This window comes from Sorex fumeus, unplaced genomic scaffold (assembly GCF_029834395.1).
Source record: "Sorex fumeus unplaced genomic scaffold, SorFum_2.1 ptg000081l, whole genome shotgun sequence".
In the NCBI taxonomy this organism is placed as follows: Eukaryota; Metazoa; Chordata; class Mammalia; order Eulipotyphla; family Soricidae; genus Sorex; species Sorex fumeus.
The window spans coordinates 14,495,382-14,518,828 of record NW_026606138.1 but is presented as its reverse complement, the minus strand read 5'-3'; the positions used below and the strand labels follow the sequence as shown (position 1 = coordinate 14,518,828).

At 51.4% G+C, this 23,447-nt stretch overlaps 1 protein-coding gene across 2 annotated transcripts; it reads left to right on the top strand.

The window, feature by feature from the left end:
* The first annotated feature begins 1,343 nt into the window (after window positions 1–1,343).
* On the top strand, window positions 1,344–19,771 carry CCNB2 (cyclin B2). 2 transcript variants are annotated; one of them, XM_056130818.1, is made up of 9 exons: window positions 1,344–1,439; window positions 4,543–4,671; window positions 4,758–4,871; window positions 11,457–11,624; window positions 11,695–11,853; window positions 14,714–14,950; window positions 15,393–15,533; window positions 18,574–18,684; window positions 19,574–19,771. In XM_056130818.1, the coding sequence occupies exons 1-9, from the start codon at window positions 1,416–1,418 to the stop codon at window positions 19,682–19,684; spliced, it is 1,194 nt and encodes a 397-aa protein (XP_055986793.1). In that variant the 5' UTR covers window positions 1,344–1,415; the 3' UTR covers window positions 19,685–19,771. The 2 variants fall into 2 exon arrangements, with proteins under 2 accessions (XP_055986793.1, XP_055986792.1); XM_056130817.1 differs by having other exon boundaries at window positions 11,454–11,624.
* The last annotated feature ends 3,676 nt before the right edge of the window (window positions 19,772–23,447 follow it).

Sequence of the window (23,447 nt, the reverse complement as noted above, 5' to 3'; positions counted from 1 at the left end):
GTCTTCCGTCCCTGGTCCCCTGTATCTGGGTTTTTCTTCCGGAAGTTTGTGGCCCCCGGAGTTCATTTGGAGTGGGCGGTGGGAGGACGTAGTGGCGTGGTCCGGAGGAATCTCCCGTGAGCTGCTGTCCTCTGGGGTTCCCTGCGGAGTCTCTGGGTCAAGGCCATGATGAACTTAAATCTCTCCCAGAGCTTCGTCCAAGCTCAAAGATGAGGTGGGGGGATGGAGTGGTAGCACAACAGGTAGGACGTTTGCCTTGCACGCAGGCCGACTCAGGTTTGATTCCCAGCATCCCATATGGTCCCCTGAGCACCTCCAGGGATAATTCCTGAGTGCAGAGCCAGGAGTGACCCCTGTGCATCGCTGGGTGTGACCCAAAAAGAGAAAAAAAAAAGTGAGGTGGATGCTGGACCTTCTCTTCTTTCCTCTTTTCCTGTCTTGATCAGCTTCTGCCAGAAGCTGGGATCACATTTTCTCATCTTAAAATCCTTACTGTAGTAGGACAATTTATTGAAGGAGTATTTGATTTTTCCTTCTCCCGGGTCCTTTGGCTTTTTTGGGTAACACCGAGCGATGCCCAGGGGTTCCTCCCGGGAGTGTCTGGGGGACCTGCTGGGATGCAGGCCATGAAGCCAGGTGGGCCGCACGCGCGAGGCAGGAGCGGCCGCTGTCCTGTGTCTCCAGCCCCAGCTCCGACTGTCACACACCGCACACTGTGGCTGGTGCTGACCACACAGAGCAGAAGTTCCATAGAAATCACACAGACAACACCTCTCTTTTTCTTCTTCCTTTGCTTCCTGCATTCCATCCTTCCTCTCTTTCTTTTATCTTCCTCCTCTTTGGGGATTTTGCAGCAGTTCCCAATTCCTTTAGCACACGTTTGAATTTCCACTACCAAACAGAGTGCGATCCCCAGATCCCCAGGGGTGCCCATCCATGACTCCAGACGAACCACCCTAAACCCCGGTTCAAACTTTCCAGGAGGGCAAAGTTCAGAAACGGTATTTCCAGGCTCTTCCCTTCATGCAACTTTATCACAAAAGGCAGGGATTCATCCCGAGGTGAAGCCTGGTCAGAGAAGCGTCTTTCACCGCTATTCCACGGCGATTTTCCATTCCGGAGGCTGACGTTAGGAGGAAATTTAAAAAAAAAAAAATTTAAATAAAATAATTGACAGCAGGCCGAGAGAGCCCCAGGTGCGGTTGCGAGGGGAGCGCGGCCCGACGCGCGGCCAATCGGGCTGCAGGAGGGCCCCGCGCTCGGCCAATGAGCGCCGGGCGCGGAGCCGACCAATGGGCGCGACGGGCCGCGGGATTTGAATCCCGGAACGCGGCCCCGGAGGCTGCGGCGCTGCGGACGGGCCGGGCGGTAACGGCGCGGCGACCCCGCTCCCCTGCGTCTCCCCGCCGGCGCCCATGGCGCTGCTCCGACGCCCCTCGGTGAGTGGCCGCCGCCCCGCAGCCGCGCCTGCCCGCCTTTGGCCTCGCCGGGCCCGTGGCCGGTCGGACTCCGCGGCCCAGCTCGGCCCGGAGAGACGCCGCGCCTGGGCGCCCCTGGGCGCAGCCCCCGGCTCCGAGCCAGGGGCGACCCCCGAGCGCAGAGCCAGAGGCGACCCCCCTGGCGCCCCTCCAGCTCAGAGTCAGGGGCGACCCCCGAGCGCAGAGCCAGAGGCGACCCCCCTGGCGTCCCTCCAGCTCAGAGTCAGGGGCGACCCCCGAGCGCAGAGCCAGAGACGACCCCCCCTGGCGCCCTTCCAGCTCAGAGTCAGGGGCGACCCCCGAGCGCAGAGCCAGAGGCGACCCCCCTGGCGCCCGTCCCAGCTCAGAGTCAGGGGCGACCCCCTAGCGCAGAGCCAGAGGTGACCCCCCTGACGCCCCTCCAGCGCAGAGTCAGGGGCGAGCCCCTGGCTCCCCTCCAGCGCAGAGCCAGGGCGGCTTAACCCCGCAGGGAAGGGGCGCGAGAGGCGGCGCTGTAGCCCCCCACCCCTGCTCTGGTTGCCCCAGCGCGCCCCGGTCGTGGCCGTAACCCTGACTTTCCTCCCGTGTCCCGGGCCGCGCGGAGCCGGAGCGCTGGTGGGGCGGCTGGGTGCAGACGGGCGCCTTCCCTTAGCCTTCCCACCCACGCTGGCCCCGGCCAGAAGTCTCCGGGTTAACGCGACCAGTGCAAGGACTTGCGTCTTAGTTTAAAAATGCAAAATTTTCACCCCTGGCTCCTAGAGATTTTGCAGATAACTTCGAAATTGTGGCAGTCAGTAAATTCATTTACACCGTCTTCGCAAAATCAAAGTGTTAGGGCCTTTGACATGTGTGCAAGGTGTGTGTTGTGTGTGTGTGTGTGTGCGCGCGCGCGCCTGCACAGGTGTGATGGTGTGCTTTTGAATGCTACCTGGGTCTCCCTTGGCTGAGCATGAGAGGGTTTTCACACACCTGCCTCCCATTTTCTAGGACTAGCGGGACTGGAGGTAGGGCATTTGCCTTGCATGCTGGCTGACCTGGGTTCCATCCCTGGTATCCCATATTTGTCCCCTTGGATCCCCAGGAGTGATTCCTGACCCCAGAGCCCCGAGTCACTCCTGAGCACTGCTCTGTGTGGCCCCAAAAGAGCAGCTTGACTTTTCTTGCCAGATGGACTCATATTTAGTTAACAGGCTTCAACACTGCGCTTCCATTTTTTTTTTTTTTTGGGCTATGCCTGGCAGTGCCCAGGGATGCTCCTGCCTCTATGGTTAGGGATCACTCCTGGGACTTGGGGGGACTTTATCCGGAGCCTGGAGATCAAACCCGGGTCACCCACCTACAAGGGCTTACCCACTGTACTCTCCAGCCCATTTTATTTATTTTTAAATTTTATTTATTTATTTATTTATTGCTTTTTGGGTCACACCCAGCAATGCACAGGGATTACTCCTGGCTCATGCACTCAGGAATTACTCCTGGCAGTGCTCAGGAGACCATGTGGGATGCTGGAATCGAACCTGGCTCGGCTGCATGCAAGGAAAATGCCCTACCTGCTTTGCTATCGCTCCAGTCCCCATCCAGCCCATTTTAGAACTGAATTTAACGTTTATGGATTTGAGATACAAAACCACTACCACTAAACTATCATTGTGTTGCCTCTGTTCATCTCTTCCTTTCTCTGTTAGGAAAACCAAGGCTTCCTCATTGCTCTTTTCTGTCTATTCTGTTGTTTTGTTAGACAATGGACTTTATTATAGCTTTTTTTTTTTATGTTTTGGGGCCAGACCTGACAGTGCTCAGGGCTTTCTGTGCACAGTAGTCACTCCTAGTGCTCTTGGGGCCTATATAGGGTACTGGGGATTAAACCCAGGTCAAATGTGTGAAAGGCAGACACCCTACCTGCTGTATTATTACTCCCACTCTTATTATAGCTTGTCATATTGTGTCTTAGTTGCTCTTGTTTCTAATCTCTGGAAAGGGGACAGAGGGGATGTTTGAAACTAGATGCCCTTAATCAGAGTCTAAAAAGTGTTACGGGTGCTCTGTGAGAAGTAACCACCTCCTTGGGAAGGTCTAATTATTTTGTATGTGGGATTTTTTTTTTCTTTTTGATTTTTGGGTCACACCCAGCGGTGCACAAGGTTTACTCCTGGCTCATGCACTCAGAAATTACTCCTGGTAGTGCTTAGGGAGACCATATGGGATGCTGGGAATCGAACTTGGGTCAGCTGTGTGCAAGGCAAAAGCCCTACCCGCTGTGCTATTGCTCCAGCCCCTGTATGTGAGTATTGATTGCTAATATGGACCAGAGATTGGCTTGAGCGATATCATCACAAGAAACTGTGGCACTGTCCTCCTGCTGTTCATCAATTTGCTTGATTGGGCACCAGTAACGTCTCTATTTGAGATTTGTTGTTACTGTTTTTGGCATTATCAAGTACGTCACGGGGAGCTTGCCAGGCTTTGTTGTGCAGGTGAGATACTCTCGGTAGCTTGCCGGGCTCTTCAAGAGGGGTGGAGGAATCGAACCCGGGTCGGCTGTGTGCAAGGAAAACGCCCTACCCGCTGTGCTATCATTCTGGTCCCACGAGAAACTAGATTTCCTGAAATGTATCTTTTGCTTTTTTTGTAATACATTTGCCTTTAGAACACAACAGATTTACCTTTCTACCAAATAATTCTGAATCTGGACCTAACACTAGCCATAGGTAAAGGTAAAGGCCCTCCCGTTGATCGTCGATTTGCTCGAGCGGGCCCAGTAACGTCTCCATTGGAGACTTTGTTGTTACTGTGTCTGGCATATCGAATACTCTCGGTAGCTTGCCGGGCTCTCCTTAACACTAGCCATATATGTATATATATATATATTTTTCTTTTTGGGTTACACCGGGTGATGCTCAGGGGTTACTCCTGGCTTTGCACTCAGGAATCACTCCTGGTGGTGCTCGGGGGACCATGTGGGATGCTAGGAATCAAACCCGGATTGGCCGCATGCAAGGCAAATGCTCTACCCGCTGTGCTATTTCTCCAGCCCCTACCCATGTATTTTAAGTTAACTCTTTCTTTTTCTATTTTGCTCCCCCAGGTAGCTACAGATTTGGACAGCATTGACACAGGAGTCAGTTCTAAAGTCAAGAACCATGTGACCATCAGGCGAGCAGTTTTGGAAGAAATTGGAAATAGAGTTACAACCAAAGGCGCACAAGTAGCTAAGGTGGTGACTGCGGAGATGGTGTGTGCACTGGGCTGGCCCGGCCTGCCTGATGCTCGCCCCCTGCTCACCTTTCTCTTTTCTTGTAGAAAGCTCAGAACACTAAAGTTCCTGTTCAGACCTCCAAAGTAGCACATGGCAGCAAGCAAGTGAAGCCCACGGCCTCTGTGAAACCAATCCAGATGGAGAAGCTGGCTCCGAAGGTAGTTGGTTGTGGACTGAAAGATTCTCAGTCGAATGGGAACAGGGCTGGGAGGCCTGGTAGCAGCTTGCCGGGACACATACAAGCAAGCAAGCAAGCAAAGAATATTTGGTGAAGGAGCCTGATTGGGCCTCTGGGGAGACTGTCACACCTGCAGCTTCTGAAGAGAACTCAGGCCTGGGGCTCACCTCTCAGAGCCCTGCAGGGAGTGGGGTTCACCTACTCACTAATGCTTTTTTTGATGTGTGACCTGGAGTAACAGTGTTGGTAACCTTAATACCCAAATATGTTCAGCAGCCTTGGCTGAACGTAAAATTTGATTTTTGGTAAAATAATACTTTTATTTTATTTATTTATTTTTTTGCTTTTTGGGTCACACCTGGCCATGCACAGGGGTTGCTCCTGTCCTACACTCAGGAATTACTCCTGGTGGTGCTTGGGAGACCATATGGGACGCTGGGAATGGAACCCAGGTTGGCCGCGTCAAGGCAAACACCCTACCGGCTGTGCTATTGCTCCAGCCCCCCAAAAATAATACTTTTAAAGAATGAGCTTTCCTAGGAAGACTGTGGAAGCTTATAGTTTGGAGACCGCACACTCAGGTTAAAACAAGGTAAGGGGGCTGGAGAGATGCTATAGCAGGTAGGGCACTTGCCTTGCATTCAGCCGGTTTGGATTCCATCCCCAGCATCACGTATAGTACCCTGAGAGCCTCAGGGCTCAGAGCCCAGAGTAAGCCTTGAGTAACGCTTGCGGCACACTAAATCAACCAAGCAAACAAGCAAAACAAGCCAGGGGCCAGAGAGACAGGACAGAGGTTCAGGTGCTTGCCTTGCTTTTTGCCAACCTGGGTTAGATCCTGGAACTGCATACCACTGGGGAAGCACTGCAAGGTCTAGCCCCCAAACAAAACAAGAATAAAACCAACCCATCCCAAACCCAAGAGATAGAGCCTAAAATGTGTTTGGAAATTGTAGTCTGTGCCCCGAGAGTTCAGCTGGAAGCGTGACCTTAGTGAACCCTTGGCTGTGAGCCTTCCAGCACATTCTCATGTTTAGACTGCATAGATGTATGTCTATATGCTGGGTGCATATATTTATGACCTATAGTCACGGCTGGGGTAGACAGACGTGCAAGAGTGTCTCTGGGACTGGAGAGATAGGACAGAGAATATGTGCAGGCCATGCGTGTGGCCACCCCAGGGGATGCCTGTGCCCTTTCAAGGTGGCTCAGGGTCAGGGAATCCCCAACATTGCAGAGCCATTGTGCTGCTTTAGACCATGGAAGCATGGAAATGGTAGCAGATCCCAAGGGGCAGCAGGAGGCTGGAGAGACCTAACAGAGCTGCTGGGGCCTGGCAGGGGAAGTCTCCACCCTCACCAAATCCCCCTCCCCCTGGACCACCTCCTCCCGGAGGGCTTCTCTGTAGCCGATGAAGCAGCAGAGTCACAAAGGGCCTCGTGGGAACCCGGGCAGCCTTCCAGCCCTTCCTGGGTCTTTGGAGAAGCCTGTTTGTTTCTTGCTGTTTGGAGAGAACAATGGTGGTAGCTAACTAAGGAGGATTTGGCACGCTTGGTAGCTGGACTGTAGGGAGATGTGGCCTGGCTCCATGCTCCATGGAACTCAGCTGAGCCAAGACTGGCTCTGCCCTCCCTCGCCCCAGTCATGCCAGAGGAATCGAAGCTAAAGCGGGCGGCCAGGCGACAGCTTCGCAGAGTGGCTGCAGCTAGTAATGTAAATGAGGTTTCTGATTTAAAAACCAACTCAGTGAAAGTCATTATTCAAGTATAAGAATGTTTTCTGGCCTAACTTTCTCCAGAAAGGAAAATGGATGAGGAAAATGAGAACGATTCACATTGTTAAGGGGCCTTTTAATTTTTATTTTTTTTAAATTACAAATTTAGTCAGCAAAGCAAAGTGAACATGGCAGAGTCAAAGGTCAAAGAAACAGTACAGTGGATAGGGCACTTGCGGCCAGCTTGGCTTTCAGGAACTGCTAGGAGTAGCCCCTGAGCACTGCCAGGTGTGGCTCCAAATCCCTCCAATTTTTTTTTAACTGGACAATATAGAATTATAGGATATAATTCTATATTATAGGATTAAAATTCTGTAATATAATTGTAGGACATAATTCTATATACAATATAGAATCAGTTGACCTGGTTTTGATCCCTGGTACCACATATGGTCCCTTGAGCCCCACCAGGAGTGATTCCTGAGCACAGAGCCAGGAGTAAGCCTTGAGCACTGTGGCGCCAAGACAAAAACAAACAAAAAAAAAAACCAAAAATAAGAAAATATGGAAGTATACTAAGGTAAAGGCCCTCCCATTGATCGTCGATTTGCTCGAGCGGGCCCAGTAACGTCTCCATTGGAGACTTTGTTGTTACTGTGTCTGGCATATCGAATACTCTCGGTAGCTTGCCGGGCTCTCCGAGAGGGGCGGAGGAATCGAACTCGGGTCGGCCATGTTGGCTGCGTGTAAGGCAGACGCCCTACCCGGGCTGGAGCGATAGCACAGCGGGTAGGGCGTTCGCCTTACACGCGGCCAACATGGCCGACCCGAGTTCGATTCCTCCGCCCCTCTCGGAGAGCCCGGCAAGCTACCGAGAGTATTCGATATGCCAGACACAGTAACAACAAAGTCTCCAATGGAGACGTTACTGGGCCCGCTCGAGCAAATCGACGATCAACGGGAGGGCCTTTACCTTTACCTTTACCTATGGAAGTATACAATACATATAGGAACTTAAAACTACCATCCCCCATACCATTTCCCTTCCATTGTGCCCCCTAAAGCTCATCACAGGGACTGCCCGGGTCTCTCTGAGCCTCGGTGCCAGCTCACACATGACTAGCAAGGAGAGTGAGTGGTCTGGCCAGGACCGTCACTACACTTGGCACCCTGTCCTTGGCATTCCCTGGCTGCCTGTCCTTGGAAAAGCTTGTTCTAGAAGTTCTGAGAAAAGTCATCCTCTTTCACTTCAGCTTTTGCCCTGGAGGGGCAGACTCTTAAGAAGTGCTCAGGTGCACCCAGAGCCACCCTCAAGGTACTTGGGGACCCTGCAGTGCCCAGGTGGAACCCAGGACCTCTGCACTCTGAGTATGCACGGGGCCTTCCTGGGCTGCCAACTGAACTACTTCTGACTTCTCCTCCCTCCCCCATCAGCTCTGACTCTGGTCACCTTAGCCTGTGCCTCTCTGCACGTGCAAGTCTTCCCCTGTCATTCTCTAACCCTTCCAGAGTCAAATCCTTACAGGAGTGCCTGCCTCTGAATGTCTCTTGCCTTGCTCTCTGAGTGCTTTCTCCTCCCCAGTCCTTTGATTTAAGAGGGAAGGGCAGGCTCTAAAAATTATTTTGTTGCTACTGTTATTTTAACCTTCCCTAAGACTAAGAACTTTTTAGCTCTGTGGGTCTGGTACCTTCCTCTCTGGTGCTTTCAGATTGCGTGGCTAGTTCCACTGGCTTCCTCTCTCTCTGTCCATGGTCCATGCAGCCTAGCATCATGCTGGGTCTGAGAAGGACCACATACTCTTTTAGTTGCAAAGACGTAGGGACCAGAGAGATGCAACAGGGGTAAGACACATGCCTTACATGGATCCGACCTGGGTAGGAGCCCTTCCAGGAGTACTCCCTGAGCACAGGCAGATGTGGCCCAAAAGCAAACAAAAAAGTAATGGTTTATTTTTAGATCACTACTGAATCCTGTTTTATCTTACTGTATGTATTTTACAATCTGTGATTATTTTATGTTCTCTCCCAGCCAGCATAAGAGAATCAGAGCCTGGATGTGCACTAGCTCAGCCTTTGCTTCCTTCTCCTGCTTTATTCATAGACTAGAATGTGCTTTTTAGTAATTAAACAGTTTCTCAATTTAGAATAAATAAGATGAGCAAAAAAAAAAATAAATTGCAGTTGCTTTTGGAAGCTGGGGCTGCTAATGAGACTCATTAGTGCCAGGAGCCTCGGAACCCATTGGCTTGGGTCTCTGGTTCAGTGACTATTTCTGGAGCACTTGGCAAGGTTCAGTGACTATTTCTGGAGCACTTGGCAAGGTTCAGTGACTATTTCTGGAGCACTTGATATGCTTCAGTGGCTATTTCTGGAACACTTGGTAGGGTTCAGTGATTATTTCTGGAGCACTTGGTCTATGTTTAGGCTGCTGTGGCCTTTGCCATACCTCGGAGGCCAGAATCAATCATACCAATGGATATTGAGCTTCTGAATCTTTCACCCTCACGGGTAGGCAGAGAAATAACACACGAGTAGACTTTTCAGTGTCTTTAACTGGCTGCTTCCAAACAGGGCACGTTTGTGAGGAGGAAAGGTAAGAGAGAATGACTTGAAATAGGACTCAGGATGGGTTTGGTAGAGAGTGAAATATTTATTTATTTTGTTTTGGGGGCCACACCTGGTGGTGCTCAGGGCTTACTCCTGACTCTGCACTCAGGGATCATTCCTGGTAGGGCTTGGGGGATTGATTGTATGGGATGCCTGGGATCAAACCCAGGTCTACCATATGCAAAGCAAACACAGTACCCAGCCTTCAGAGTGGAATATTTAAAGGACTGGAGCAATAATACAGCCAGTAAGGTGCTTGCCTTGCACGCAGCCCATTTGGGTTTGATCCCTGGCACTGCCGTAGTACTCCTAAGCACAGAGCGCAGCTGGATGTGGCTCCAAAAACAAGCCCCCCGCACCCCAGAAAAGGAGTGGAATATTTCAGCAGAACCTGAAGAAACTGAGGAAACGTGGGGGGTTGTGGGGGATGAGGAAGAGGGAGTGCAGAGAGGGGAGTGTTCAGGGGAGGAGAGGGAGGGGTGTGTGTGTGTGTGTGTGTGTGTGTGTGTGTGTGTGTGTGTGTGTGATTAATTTCTGGGCCATTCCCACTGGTGCTCAGGGCTCATTCTTGGCTCTGCAGTCTGAGGTCACTCCTGGTGGGGCTTGGAGACCATATGGAGCACCCAGAATTGAACCCAATTCAGTCACGTGCGCCTCTGTACTATCTCTTTGGCCTGTCAGATAATTTTGCTTTTATTATTCATTTTTTGAAGTAAAAACATTTTATTTGGGGTTTTTTTTAGAAAGGGGAAGGAAATAGAGAGTTACATACCACAGAGAACGCAGGCTTCTCCGAAGGCAGAGAGAACCCCGGTACACATCTCAAATGAGGAAATGCAGGCCCCCAGGTGCCTGGCCATGGGGCACAGGCAGCACAGAGACTCGGCAGCATGTGTGCCACTTGCTTGGAGTTTTAAACAGAAGAGTATCACTGTATCACTGTCATCCTGTTGTTCATCGATTTCCTCTAGCAGGCACCAGTAACGTCTCCTTCGTCCTAGACCTGAGATTTTATTTTTTTAATTTATTTTATTTTTTTTTTCTTTTTGGGTCACACCCAGCGATGCACAGGGGTTACTCCTGGCTCTGCACTCGGAATCACCCCTGGCAGTGCTCAGGGGACCATATGGGATACTGGGAATCAAACCCGGGTTGGCCACGTGCAAGGCAAATGCCCTACCTGCTGTGCTATTGCTCCAGCCCCATGCCCTAAGATTTTAGAAAGTGCCACATTCGAGGCTCGTTCAGGGTCAGGGGAATGAGACCCATCATTGTTACTGGTTTTTGGCATACTGAATACACTAGGGGGAGTTTGCCAGACTCTCTGCCGTGTAGGCAGGATACTTTCGATAGCCTGCCGGGTTCTCCAGAGTAATAATTAGATAATAAGATGCTTCCGGGAGCTGGGTTTTATAGTCTCTGGGTCTTGGCTGTTGAAGGGATTACACAGTGCTGGGGGCAGTTGGTGGGTATAACGCCTAGCTACTGGAAGATGGGGGATCTGGGTGGAGGAGGCCCAGTCCCGATCCGAGCAGGCTTGGAGATCTCAGCCCTGGGTCCCGCATGCCTGGGCTCCTCTGCTGGTTCCTTCATGTGTGAGGCTCATCTGAATGTTTAAAGAGTGGTTTCAGCATGGCTGTTTCTGGAAACAGAAGAGTAATTTTCTAAAAATGCCATCTTGGGGTTGGAGATAGAGTCCAGATGTTATGGTCTTTGCCTGGCATTCAGCTGGCCAGGGCTTGATCCTGAGCGACCAGGAGGGACCCCTGAGAACCACTGGGTGTGGCACAAACAACAACAGATAATAAGTTAAATAAACCCACAGGAGCAGCAGGAAGGAATTTGGAAAGGCCTGGAGCTCTTATTTCTCTGGCACTGTTATGTGGCTCTAGGCATGGGTCAAAGCTTGGGGTGCTACAAGTCCTGCCCCCAATATCACTTTTGTATATGGTTTAAATGAGTCGGATAATACAGAATGCCCTCTCCCCGCCTAGAAAACAACCAACCCCCTCCCCCCCCTCCACCCCTCCAAGCCATGTCCTCCTCAGGGCTCAGCTTCCCCCCTCCGCCTGGTCTGCCCAGCGCCCAGGCCTGGGCCCCCACCACGAAATGAAATCTGCGCCTCGAATCAGTCATGGCTCATTCTTGACTCCTTTGGGTTCCATTTTCCCCTGTTTCAAAAGTATGCCCCCCCCACATTCCGACCCAGGGCGCCAGGACTCACCCCGCGTCCTGTTCTAGCAGGCTCCCCCTGCGCCCCAAGACGTCTGCATGAAGGAGGACACGCTGTGCCAGGCGTTCTCGGATGCCTTGCTCTGCAAGGTCCAGGACATCGACGCGGAGGACAGGGAGAACCCGCAGCTCTGCAGCGACTACGCAAAGGACATCTACCAGTACCTGCGGCAGCTGGAGGTACGCGAACCGCGGCGGAGGGGAGGGCAGCCGCGCAGGCTGCAGGCTCACCCTTGCGTCCCCCCGACAGGCCCTGCAGTGCATCAGCCCGCGCTTCCTGGACGGCAGGGACATCAACGGGCGCATGCGGGCCATCCTGGTGGACTGGCTGGTGCAGGTGCACTCCAAGTTCCGGTTGCTGCAGGAGACGCTCTACATGTGCGTGGCCCTCATGGACCGCTTCCTGCAGGTGAGGAGGGGCGCCCTGGGAGAGCCCGGCCGGCCCGGAGGACCCTGGACACGACACGGAGCCGCGGCCAAGGGCAGCGCCAGCACGTGCTGGCCTCCAGGGCCCGGGGCTGCGCGGGCAGCCGCGCCTCGGCACTCGGGTGTCTGCCCCGAGAACCCCGCAGTGCCATGCGAGCAGGGGTCGCTGGCAGGCAGGAAGCATGCTTGCCGTGAGCTGGGGTTAGGTTAGGGGGGCCACAGCGGTGGGTGCTCAGGGGACTGTGCGTGCCAAGCTGGGCTCCGGCCTGTGCAGCGGCTTTCGGACCCTGAAGACGAGGAAAAGGGTTGGGTGTGGGGCTGTGGGGATGTACTGAGAATGGAAGACAATTCCTTTTCTAAAGAAATTAATTTTTAAATTTTATTTTATTTACTTTTAAATTTTGGTTTTATAAAGTTCTGCACAGTAATTTATTGCATTCAGTATTGCAACACCAATTCCATCACCATTACCCTTTCTGACCATTACGCATTATGCTTTAAATTTTCCCAAGCTTGCCCTGAAGGCAGATGCTAAATAATTGGATTTTGTATTGCTTATTATGAATAATCCACTAAAAAATTATCCAAAAATGTTTCCTTCGAAGAAAGTGCATGAAAAGTATCTCACCTTGGAGCCATTAAGCCCCTGTTCAAGAGATCACTAATATGTTGATACAGGTTGCACCTTGGTGCTAATATATATATCTGTCACTGTCACTGTCCTCCCATTGTTCATCGATTTGCTCGAACGGGCCCAGTAACATCTCCGTTTTGAGACTTGTTGTTACTGTGTTTGGCATATGGAATACGTCACAGGTAGCTTGCCAGGCTTTGCTGTACAGGTGAGAATCTCTTGGTAGCTTGCCAGGCTCTCCGAGAGGGGCGGAGGAATCAAACCCGGCTTGGCCGGCTGGCTGCATACAAGGCCCTACTGCTGTGCTATCACTCCAGCCCAATATATATATCACTGTATCACTGTCATCCCGTTGTTCATCGATTTCCTCTAGCAGGCACCAGTAACGTCTCCTTCGTCCTAGCCCTGAGATTTTAGAAAGTGCGACATTTGAGGCTCTTTCAGGGTCAGGGGAATGAGACCCATCACTGTTACTGGTTTTTGGCATACTGAATACACCAGGGGGAGTTTACCAGACTCTGCTGTGCGGACAGGTTACTTTTGGTAGCTTGCAGGGCTCTCCAGAGTAAGAATTAGATAATAAGATGGTTCCAGGAGCTGGGTTTTATAATCTCTGGGTCTTGGTCATTGATGGGACCACCTGGCGCCACCAGCAGCTGGTGGGTGTAACACCTACATACTGGAAGATGGGGGATCTGGGTGGAGGAGGCCCAGTCCCGATCCGAGGAGGCTTGGAGATCTCATCCCCAGGTCCCACGTGCCTGGGTTCCTCTGCCTGTTCCTTCATGCGTGAGGCTCGTCTGAACGTGTGGAGAGTGGTCTCAGCATGGCTGTGGCTGGTTCTGGAGGTCTTCGGCTGCTGGGGCTCTGCTCGGGGCAGGGAGGGAAACTCAACCTGCCCCCTCCAAAGGGCCCCGGTGAGGACAGCCAGGCGCAGGGGCAGGAGACTCTCCCGCACACTGGAATATATATATATATATATATATATATATATATATAATTTTTTGAGATCAAGATTGCATGCGTCGAACTTGGGTTTAGTCCCTAGCACCCAATAAAAAGCCCTTCAGGAGTTACTTCTGCATGCAGAGCCAGTTATCAGCCCTGAGCACTGCTGGGTGTGGCCCCTTTCCCCACCCCCACCCCCAAAAAGAACAGGCAGTTACAGGTGAGGGGTGCCTAGGTGGCAGGACTTGCCTTGCATGTGTAACTCTGGATTTGAGTTTGAATCCTTTGGCAACCGTCAGAAATAAACAACCAAACAGCTTAAGAAGAGGAGATGACAATGCCTCTTTGGCTGATCACAGCGCCCAGGAGGAGAGAGAGAACAGGGGGGAATGCCCTGCCACAGTGGCAGGGGGGGATGGGGGGATGGGAGGATGGGGGGGGAGGGATATTATCCTGGTGGTGGAAAATGGGCACTGGTGGAGGGATGGGTATTTGATCGGGGTATGACCGAGATCCAAGCACAAAAATTTGTAAATCTACAACTGTACCTCATGTCGTTTCACTAATAAAAAAGAAAAAAAAAAAAAAAAAAAGAAGAGGAGATGAAGGGGCGCGCTGGGAGCTTCCTCTTTTCAGTCATGAAACCATTTCCTCATTCCCTTGGCCATTGCACTGGCCAGGCTTGAACACTCACTGGTGGTGTGCGTCAGTACTTGGGTGCTGATGTCACACACTGTTTGGTTGCTCGGTTCCTGGTGGGCGTACCTGGCTGTGTCACACTGGAGATTACTCGAGGTCCCGTTGCTAGGCCGGTGGCCTCATGCCACAGCACAGGAGCTGGGCCTCAGAACCACAGCAGGGACTTCCTCCAGGCCTGCCCAAGGCTCCTGGGCACAGTCAAGAGTGAACGTTTGGTGAGGACCAAGAGGATGTTTGAGGCACCTCCTTCCTCGCCTCTACTTCAGTTACTTCCCACTTCTCTGCTGGGCCTTATGTCCATTCAGACCTGTCGAGTGCCAGGCAGGGGTGCCTCAGACTCGGGACAAGGAGGACAGTGAAGGGGGATGTGTGGCTATCTGGCTGTCCCTGTGTGAGTGAGAAACTCCTGTGCACATCTCAGACTGTGCATCTTCCTAGCCGGCCACTGTGAGCAGGGCGGCACTTCCTGTCAGCACTGGGGTCTCCCGCGCCCCAGAGGAGGGGCCGGGCGGCACCAGACAGCGGCCTGTTCCCCGTGACCCTGCTGGCGCCCCTCACACAGGTGCAGCCCGTCTCCCGAAAGAAGCTCCAGCTGGTCGGCATCACAGCGCTGCTCCTGGCTTCAAAGTATGAGGAGATGTTTTCCCCCAGTATCGAGGACTTTGTCTACATCACAGACAACGCCTATACCAGCTCTCAGATCCGAGAAATGGAAACTCTGATTCTGAAGGAGCTGAAGTTTGAGCTGGGTCGGCCTTTGCCGCTGCATTTCTTGAGGCGGGCATCGAAGGCTGGAGAGGTAAGACTCACCCAGCGCAAGGAGGCCCACCCAAAGCTTTTCCCCAGAGAATAGGAAGTTAGGAACTAATTCAGTGGAGGCATCTTTCGGGCAAGTTCCAGGAAATCCAGTACAGCTCTTCAAGGCTCTGAGTTCTATGCACGTAGGGAAGTTCTCGGCAAGGACAAGTTTCCAGGCACCACTTTCTTTTAATAAATGCAGATTTATTTATTTATGTGTTGGGTTTAGGGCAACCCCTGGTGGTGCCCAGGGACTGATTAATCATGGCACAGAGCTCAGGGATCTGTGCTCAGGGATCACTCTTGGTTGGATCAGGGGACCCTACGGGCTGCCAGGGATTGAAGCTGGGTTGGCCACTGGTAAGGCAAGTGCCCTGTCTGCCCACTGTCCCTCTCTTGGCCCCTGGCAGCTGTTTCTCACAGCCCCTACTGTCCTCGCATAGGTGGACATCCAGCAGCACACGCTGGCCAAGTACCTGATGGAGCTGACGCTCACTGACTACGACATGGTGCACTACCATCCATCCCAGGTGGCGGCAGCCGCTTCTTGCCTGTCCCAGAAGGTTCTAGGCCAAGGAAAGTGGGTGAGTGATGGTTAAAGGAGACATTGGTGGGGTTGTATTTTAGGTCTTGTACAAAAGATGTACACAACATTTTCACAACGTGAGGACTGGTCTATTTACAACATGACCCAATAAAGTAATTGTTAAGGTTCCAAGACCCAGCGGGGAGAGCAGTAGCCTTGCATGCAGCCGACCAGCCTTTCATACGGTCTCCTGGGTCCCGCCAGGAGTACATCCCTAAGCACTGGGCCAGGAGTGAGCCCTGTGCATTGCCAGGTGTGGCCCAGAAACTAGGGAAGAGGGGCGGTGGAGGTCCAAGATCTTAAAGAGAACTTCTGGGATTAGTTTAGTTGGAGACTGGTTGACGGTACCCTGGAACATAAACTAGAGTCAAAAAGAACAAGGAATACCACTAGGAATGGATATTTTAAGATTTTCAGTGGGACAAGTGAGTTGTCAGGTACACTCAGCTGAAAGCCTGAATGCTTTACCTTGGTGATTTGAGTAAAATGAGAGGCCAGAGAGACCATGCAGACCTAAGGTGCTTGGTCCAGGTTCCATCCCTGGCTCCATATAGGGTCCCCCGGAAGCCCCCCAGGAATGACCCCTGAGCACTGTTGGGTGTGGCAACTCCCTCCTATCCGTCATTTTCCCCCTCCCCCCCAAATCACCATACCCTGAATGACAAGATGAAGTGACCGAGGAGAAGGCCTAGTTGCTGAGGCCCATGCCTGGTGTCCACAGCGGTCAGCTTCAGTCCTTGGCATTAAGTGTCCTCCCAAATGCCTCCCTAGATGCAGTGTCTGGGTTACCCTGTTGGAAAGGCCGAGAGGTGAGTTGCAGACACAGCCGAGGGAATGGCGGGACCCAGCATTTCACCATAGCTCACAGCACTTGCTTCAGAGTGGTGCAAGGCCAGAGTGCCAGCGTTCTGGGTCTTATCCTACTGCTCAAAAGAGCACCAGCAGAACCACGGGGGCAAAATATTGTGAGGAGGGTTTTTTATTCTAGGGCCACACCCAGGGCTGCTGGGGAATCATTGAGCCATCTCCTCAGCTTTGAGCAGGGTTTTTTATTTTTTTGTGGTGGGTCGGGGATTAGGCCGCGCAACATCTTATCATCTCATTCCTACTTTGGACAAACTGGCAGGCTACCAAATGTAACCTACCCACACGGCAGAGTCTGGCAAACTCCCCGTAATATACTCAATATGCCAAATACCAGTAACAATGATGGGTCTCATTCTCCTAACCCTGAAAAAGCCTTGAATATGGCACTTAAAAAAAAAAAATCTCAGGGTTAGGACAAAGAAGACGTTACTGGCACCTGCTCGAGGCAATCGACGAACAACAGGGTGGTCGTGATCGTGATCGTGAGGGGAGTGTTTGGTCCACACCTGGCGATGCTCAGGGCTTAGTCTTGGCTCTGCACTCAGGAATCACTCCTGACACTGCTCAGGGGACCATCTGGGATACTGGGGATCCAAACTGGGTTGGTCACATGCAAGGCCAGCCAACTTCAGCAGAACTTTAAATTTTTTTTTTTTCTGCTTTTGGGCTGTATCTGGTGATGTTCAGGATTTACTCCTGATTCGTGCTCAGGGGACCATGTATGGTGCCAAACTCAGGCCCATGGCATGCAAGGTGATAACCTGCTGATACTGTGTCTCTGCTATGTAAATTATTGTCACTATGGATATGGCCGCTGAGCAGATTAACATGTCATCAGAATGATGTCCAGTTTTTAATTTTGTTTTTCCTTTTTGGGCAACACCTGGCAATGTTCAGGGATTATCCTGACCCTGCGCTCAGGAATCACTCCTGGTAGTGTTCGGCAGACCATATGGGATGCCAGAGATATTCAGGTTGGTCGCATGCAAGGCAAATGCCCTACAAGCTGTACTATCGCTCCAGTCTCCAATTTTTAAAGTTTTGAACTATAGAAACTTTTATAGGAACTCTAAAGCAGAAACCATGTCAATGTGTTAAATTGGTAACAACAAAGTTAAACTAAAACAACTTGAAAATAGCATTCCTTAATGGAAGAGAGGTTAGCTTAAGAACTAATAAATAGCATATGCTTTCTTAGGAGGTTTATTAATAATCAGTTTTATAATTGTAATAATGCATACTATGGGATCACGATCACGATCATCCTGTTGTTTGTTGACTGCCTCGAGCAGGCACCAGTAACGTCTCCTTCCTAGCCCTGAGATTTTAAAAGAGCCATATTCAATGTTCTTTCGGGGCTAGAGAATGAGACCTATCATTGTTACTGGTATTCGGCATACTGAGTACAACACGGGAAGTTTGCCAGACTGCCATGCGAGCAGGATACTTTCGGTAGCCTGCCAGGTTTCCAAAGTAAAAACGAGATAATTATAATCTCTGGATCTTGGCCATTGATGGGACCACCTGGCACCGGCAACAGCTGGTGGGTGTAATGCCTACCTACTGGAAGATGGGGGATCTGGGTGGAGAATGCCCAGTCCCGGTCCGGGCAGGCGTGGAGATCTCAACCCCGGGACCCACATGCCTGGGTTCCTCTGCCGGTTCCTTCACGCATGAGGCTTGTCTGGACGTGCGGAGAGTGGTCTCAGCATGGCTGTGGCTGGTTCTGGAGGTCTTCGGCTGCCAGGGGTAGGGAGGGAAACTCAACCCGCCCCCCTCCAAGGAGCCCCAGTGAGGACAGCCAAGTACGGGGGCAGGAGACTCTGGGATAATACTATGGGATCATATAAATAAATAATATAAATAAGTACATTCATGGTACTAAGCATTAGAATGTCCAGTTTAAGGAAAAAAGATATAAACAGCTAAACCAAGAAAAACCCTGCTACATTTGTTTTGCCAATGATCAGTAAACCCCGGGCCTGGATCACTCCAAGCAGAGCTGTTCTGCGCTGCCTGTCTCTTGCACTCCAGCTCAAAGGAGGACCAGGTCCAGGGGACACACGCCTTGAGGCTGTCCCAGGAGCAGTGGCTGTGTGTGCGTGTATGTGTGTGTGAGTGTGTGTCACTGCTGTGCGCAGAATATGAAGTGATCTCTCTGCTGTGCCCAGAACATGAAGCAACGGCACTACACGGGCTACTCAGAGAACGAGGTTCTGGATGTCATGCAGCACATGGCCAAGAACGTCGTGAAAGTCAACGAGAACCTCACTAAGTTCCTCGTGAGTATGCCCAGGTCATTGCAGGCATGCATGTGTGTGCACATCTCATCCCATGGGCAGGTGTGAGAGTTGCTTCAGCACACCCTGGCAGGAAGTGTGTTGAGAAATGTCAGGGTTGGACTGTGTGAAGCTGTGAGCTTCTGTGAGGGGTGGCACTGTGGTCCAGCAGCCTGGCTGGGTGTGGGCATGCAACACAGAGGGCAGGGAGGGGAGGGGGTCTGGATGAGCAAGCAGGGCCCCTGGAAGGCGGGGGGATGAATGGGGCAAGAGTGACCGCTCTGGTCTTTGTCCAGTGGTTTGGGGAAAGGGAGTGCTGGAGAGGCAGCGTGATTGAGGAAGGTGAGAGCCTCTGGGTGCTCCTAGGGCCTGAGTGCCCACCAGTGCTCACCACGGGCTTGGGAATGAGAGTCAAGTGACCTCAGTATAGGGCAGCAGCTCTGGGGCGTGTTTCAGTCTTGGGATAACACCTGACACCTGCTGAGAACCTGGTGGCCATTCACTGTCCCTGATGCTGCCTGTCGCCCGTGCTGGCAGCCCACTGGGCATTGTGTCCCTAGAGAAACATCACTGTGGCCTTCACTGGCTTGGAGTGTACCTTGGGTCGTTGAAACTGTTTGTCCCTCACACCATGCTGCCCAGCAACTGGTCTTTTGTCCAGGGGCTGGCCAGTGGCTCAGGCAGCAGTGTCTGTTGGTAGGGCATTTGCCTTGCGTGATTCCCAGCTTCATCCAGTCCCCTGAGTCTCACCAGGAGTGACCCCGAGTGCAGAGCCAGGTGTGGCCCCCACCGGCAAACCAAAGAAGTGTCCGTTGGAGATGGGAGGCCTGGCCTTCATACCCAGATTATGGGGGAGGGTGCCCACACAGCCTGACCACACTGACTCCCGCAGGCCGTCAAGAATAAGTATGCAAGCAACAGGCTCCTGAGAATCAGCACACTTGCACAGCTCAACTCCAAAGCCATCCAAGAACTCGCCTCCCCTCTTCTGGGTCGCCCCTAGGCCATGCCTGTCTGTCCGGGCCTTTCTGGAGTGGACTCCTGACTGTATGTCTAGTCTTCTGGTCCTGTCTCACACCTATTTTCTAAATGCCTCCCATGGAAAATAAAGCTATTCGTTTTCTTAAGGCACATCTGCTTATTTGCATATCCTATATGATGCTATCAGTGGAGACTTGCTCTATTTTTTTCCTTGGAACTGCAATGTAAATTATTGTCACTATGGATTCGGAGAAAAGATCTTCCCTGTTTTGTTGTGTTTTGTTTTGAACATCCAGCAATGTTCAGGGGGCTACTCCTGGCTCTCCTCTCAGGAATCACTTCTGGCAGTGCTCGGGGGACTATATGGGATTTTGGGGAACAAACCCATGTCAGCCATGTGCCAGACAAATGCCCTCCCCGCTGTACTAATGCTCTGGCCCTGCCTTTACTGTTTTCTCAAATAAAAAAGGCTAAACTATATATAATTTGGCTTCAGTACAAGCCAGATCATTCCCAGACTTTTGTCTGAAAAAAAGAGTTACAAAAATTTTTGGTGGGAGGATCAGAATGACAGTTCTTTCTTAGTACCCATTCCTGCTTTGATTCCTGTTCTCAGAAGCAGGAGGGTGAAAGGTGACACCACCGGAAGTATCAGCCCTTGCAGAGTCTTTAAAACAACTTCCCAAGTTCAATTAGACATCATTAGGGCTGGAGGAGGGCACAGGGCAAGGCACTTCCTGAATGCGGCTGATGCTTGTTCTATCCCTGGCACTGCTACGAGCGATCCTTCAGTCCAGAGCTAGGAATAACCCCTGAGCACTGCCAGGTGTGGCTCCCAAACCCAAAAACCCAAAAGATGTTTTTTTTCCTGAGAGGAGCTGTGCCTGGTGCTCAGGTGCTACTCCTAGCTCTGTGTCCTGGGTTGTTCCTGGTAGTGCTCAGGGATTGAACCCAGGCCCCATGCAAGGTCTGCGCTCCAGTCTGGTGAGCCCCCTCTCTGACCCTGTGCATTGCCTTGAAAGGAACTAGCCAATAGGTTCAGGAAAACGGCAGATTTGTGTAAGATTACTAAAGGGTCAGCAGGCACTGGATTCCATGCTGCTCCCTGGAGAGGAGTGAAGGCTGGCTTTGGGTCTCCCACAGTGGGGATCCTCAAACTTCTCATCGTTCCCCGCTGAGCCACGCTGCCTCACTGCCAAGCCTCAGAAGAGCTGGGTATCTTTTTGTGTTAGAATCCTAGTGTGAAATTGTATAAATATCCTCTTTGAGGGGGAGAGGTGGATGGACACAGGTCTCCAGTGTGAATACTAAGTCATATGGTGGAAGGGAGCTTGCCCAACTCTGGAGAGCCGTACTTTCCCAGGTGCGCCTGAGCTAGTCACAAAGGAGCCCTGGGTTAAATCTCTGGCTGTAGGATAACACTGTTTTGTCCTTCCTCAGGTAAGCTTAGGTTTACGGGTCACACCCATCCCAGTGCTCGGAGTCACTCCCATTCCTCTGTTTATCTGTAAAGTCTTTCTCTGTGCTCTCCTCCCCAGCCAGTTAATCACCTTTTCTCCCTAATCAGATTCTGTTAGCTTGTAAGATCAGATCCTTCTAAGGACACTGAACTTGTAAATTATGTCTTTTGCATAGTTTGCCTTAAAGCAATGTCCTTTCTGTATGGACACAGGAAGACAGTCAATATTAATCTTTGTAACGTAGGAGTTGATTGGCTCCGAATAATATTTACTCCTGGGCATCTGCTTTCTTGACTCAGCTGTCCTTAGTTCCTAAGTACCCCAAAAGCAGGGTCCCAGTGAGGGACTGAACGGACCCAGGGCAAGCTGTGAGCTACCCTGGCATCAAAATGGGCTAGGCCAAAGCACCATGATACTCAACTATAAGTTGAGGGCATGATCATGGACAAATGCTTTCATGATCCAAAAGTAAGTAACGACGAGTTTTCCTGCTGGGGCTAGGAAAACTAACCTGGCCTGAGGACTGCAGAATGTATAGTGAGATGTTCTCAGGAAGAACCAAACTGTAAGTTTATATCTCTTCCTGTGCTCATACAGAATGACATTGCTAGAAATATTATAAGGAGATTTACTGTAACTATTTAAGTAGATTACTAGCTGAGGAAAGAACACACCCTCATTGGGATCCCACACTTGAGCAGATCTCCTAGTAATCTCTTTAGAAGAGATTTTATTCTCGAGTTAATCTCCTGGAGGAGTAGTCTTACCTCTCTTTGTTGATTTGTTAATGTTCAACCCACTTTTGTGTCACCACCCTACGTGATTGCCATATAAACTATGACTGTAAGCTTGGAGGGGCAGATTCAGAAGTGAGGGAGCTGGGGCTCTAGAGATCCAGAGTCAGAGCCATAAGGAGAAAGGGTTCCAGATTGGGGCCCAGGAGAGAAGGCAGAGGAGAGACAGGAGTGAAGAGGACTGGAATAAACTACAATTGATATCGACCAGCCTGGCCCTCGTTTCTTCCTTCGTCTGCCCTTGGCCAACACTGTCCTGATCCAGGCCACACACGGAGGCTCAAGAGCACTGAATGCGGGCGGTGAGATAGAGCCGTCCAGAGAGCCCGTGAACACACAACCTTCAGCATGCTAAGATTTTACACCTGGCACCATAAGGTACCTGGAGATCACCAGGAGCAACTCCCAGGAAAGAGTTGGACATGCTGGAACTTAAGCAACAAAGTACAAAGTGCAAATTACTAAGTTTAGTAAGTAACTGATGCTTTCAGGATATCATAAAATAAAACCTGACCTTGTCTTTAGAAGGGCAGACAGACAGCACAAGGGTAAGGTATTTGCCCTGCCATGTGGCTGACATGTTTGATTCCTGGTAGGTACCACAGAAGGGTCCCTGAGCCCGCCAGGTGTGATCCCTGAACAGACCTCAGGAGTAAGCCCTGAGCGATACTGGGGGTGTCCACTCCTTGACCCCCTTCCTCCTGCTCCCAAACAACAGAACACCTTTAAGGGGCCAGGAAAGAACTTCAATGGCTGAAGCACTTCCATGGGGAGACCCGGATTGACCTCTGGTGCCTTACTGCTGCAGGGTATGACCGCAGACCCTAAAAGCTCTTCTTTCTGTGCTAAGTGGGCAAAAACATGGCTGTGGCTGTAACACCAAGCTTTTCAGGCTTTGCAGGGCCAACTCTTTTCTCTTCCCACTCCCATCACCCTCCAGGGCCCTCTTGAGTGGGAATGGGCAGCCTTTGGGTAGTGCTGCTTCTCACTGATAGTTGTGTTTCCCAGGTGCTCTGTGGGGCCAAGAGCCATGGCCAAGAACAGCGGGCAGTGCACCTTTGTGGTGGAAGCCCATGTCTGACAGACAAAAAGGAGCCAGTTTCTAAAACTGCCTCTAAACACCCTACATCCTGGTCTTCATGCACAGATGAGAAGGCTTTGAAAGATTACACTAACTCACTCAAAAGTTGGTTTTATTTTGGGGTTTTGGAGCCACATCCAGTGGTGTTCAGGGATCACTCCTAATGGAGAGAGGTTGGGGGATTCCCCAGCTCTTAACTAGAGGCACTTCACTTGGACCCTGATCTGACCCCGAGTCAGCAGTTGTTTCTCTTATCTTCCCTACAGTCCCCCCCCACCCCAATCCCCACCTCAAGGTGAGTGCTCTAGGTCTAGATTGCTGAGTGTAGAAGGTATGGTAGCCCTGCAACCCTAAGTCTATGTTTTTGTTTTTTGCTTTTTGGGTCACACCCTGCGATGCACAGGAATTACTCCTGGCGGTGCTCGGGGGACCATATAGAATGCTGCAAAT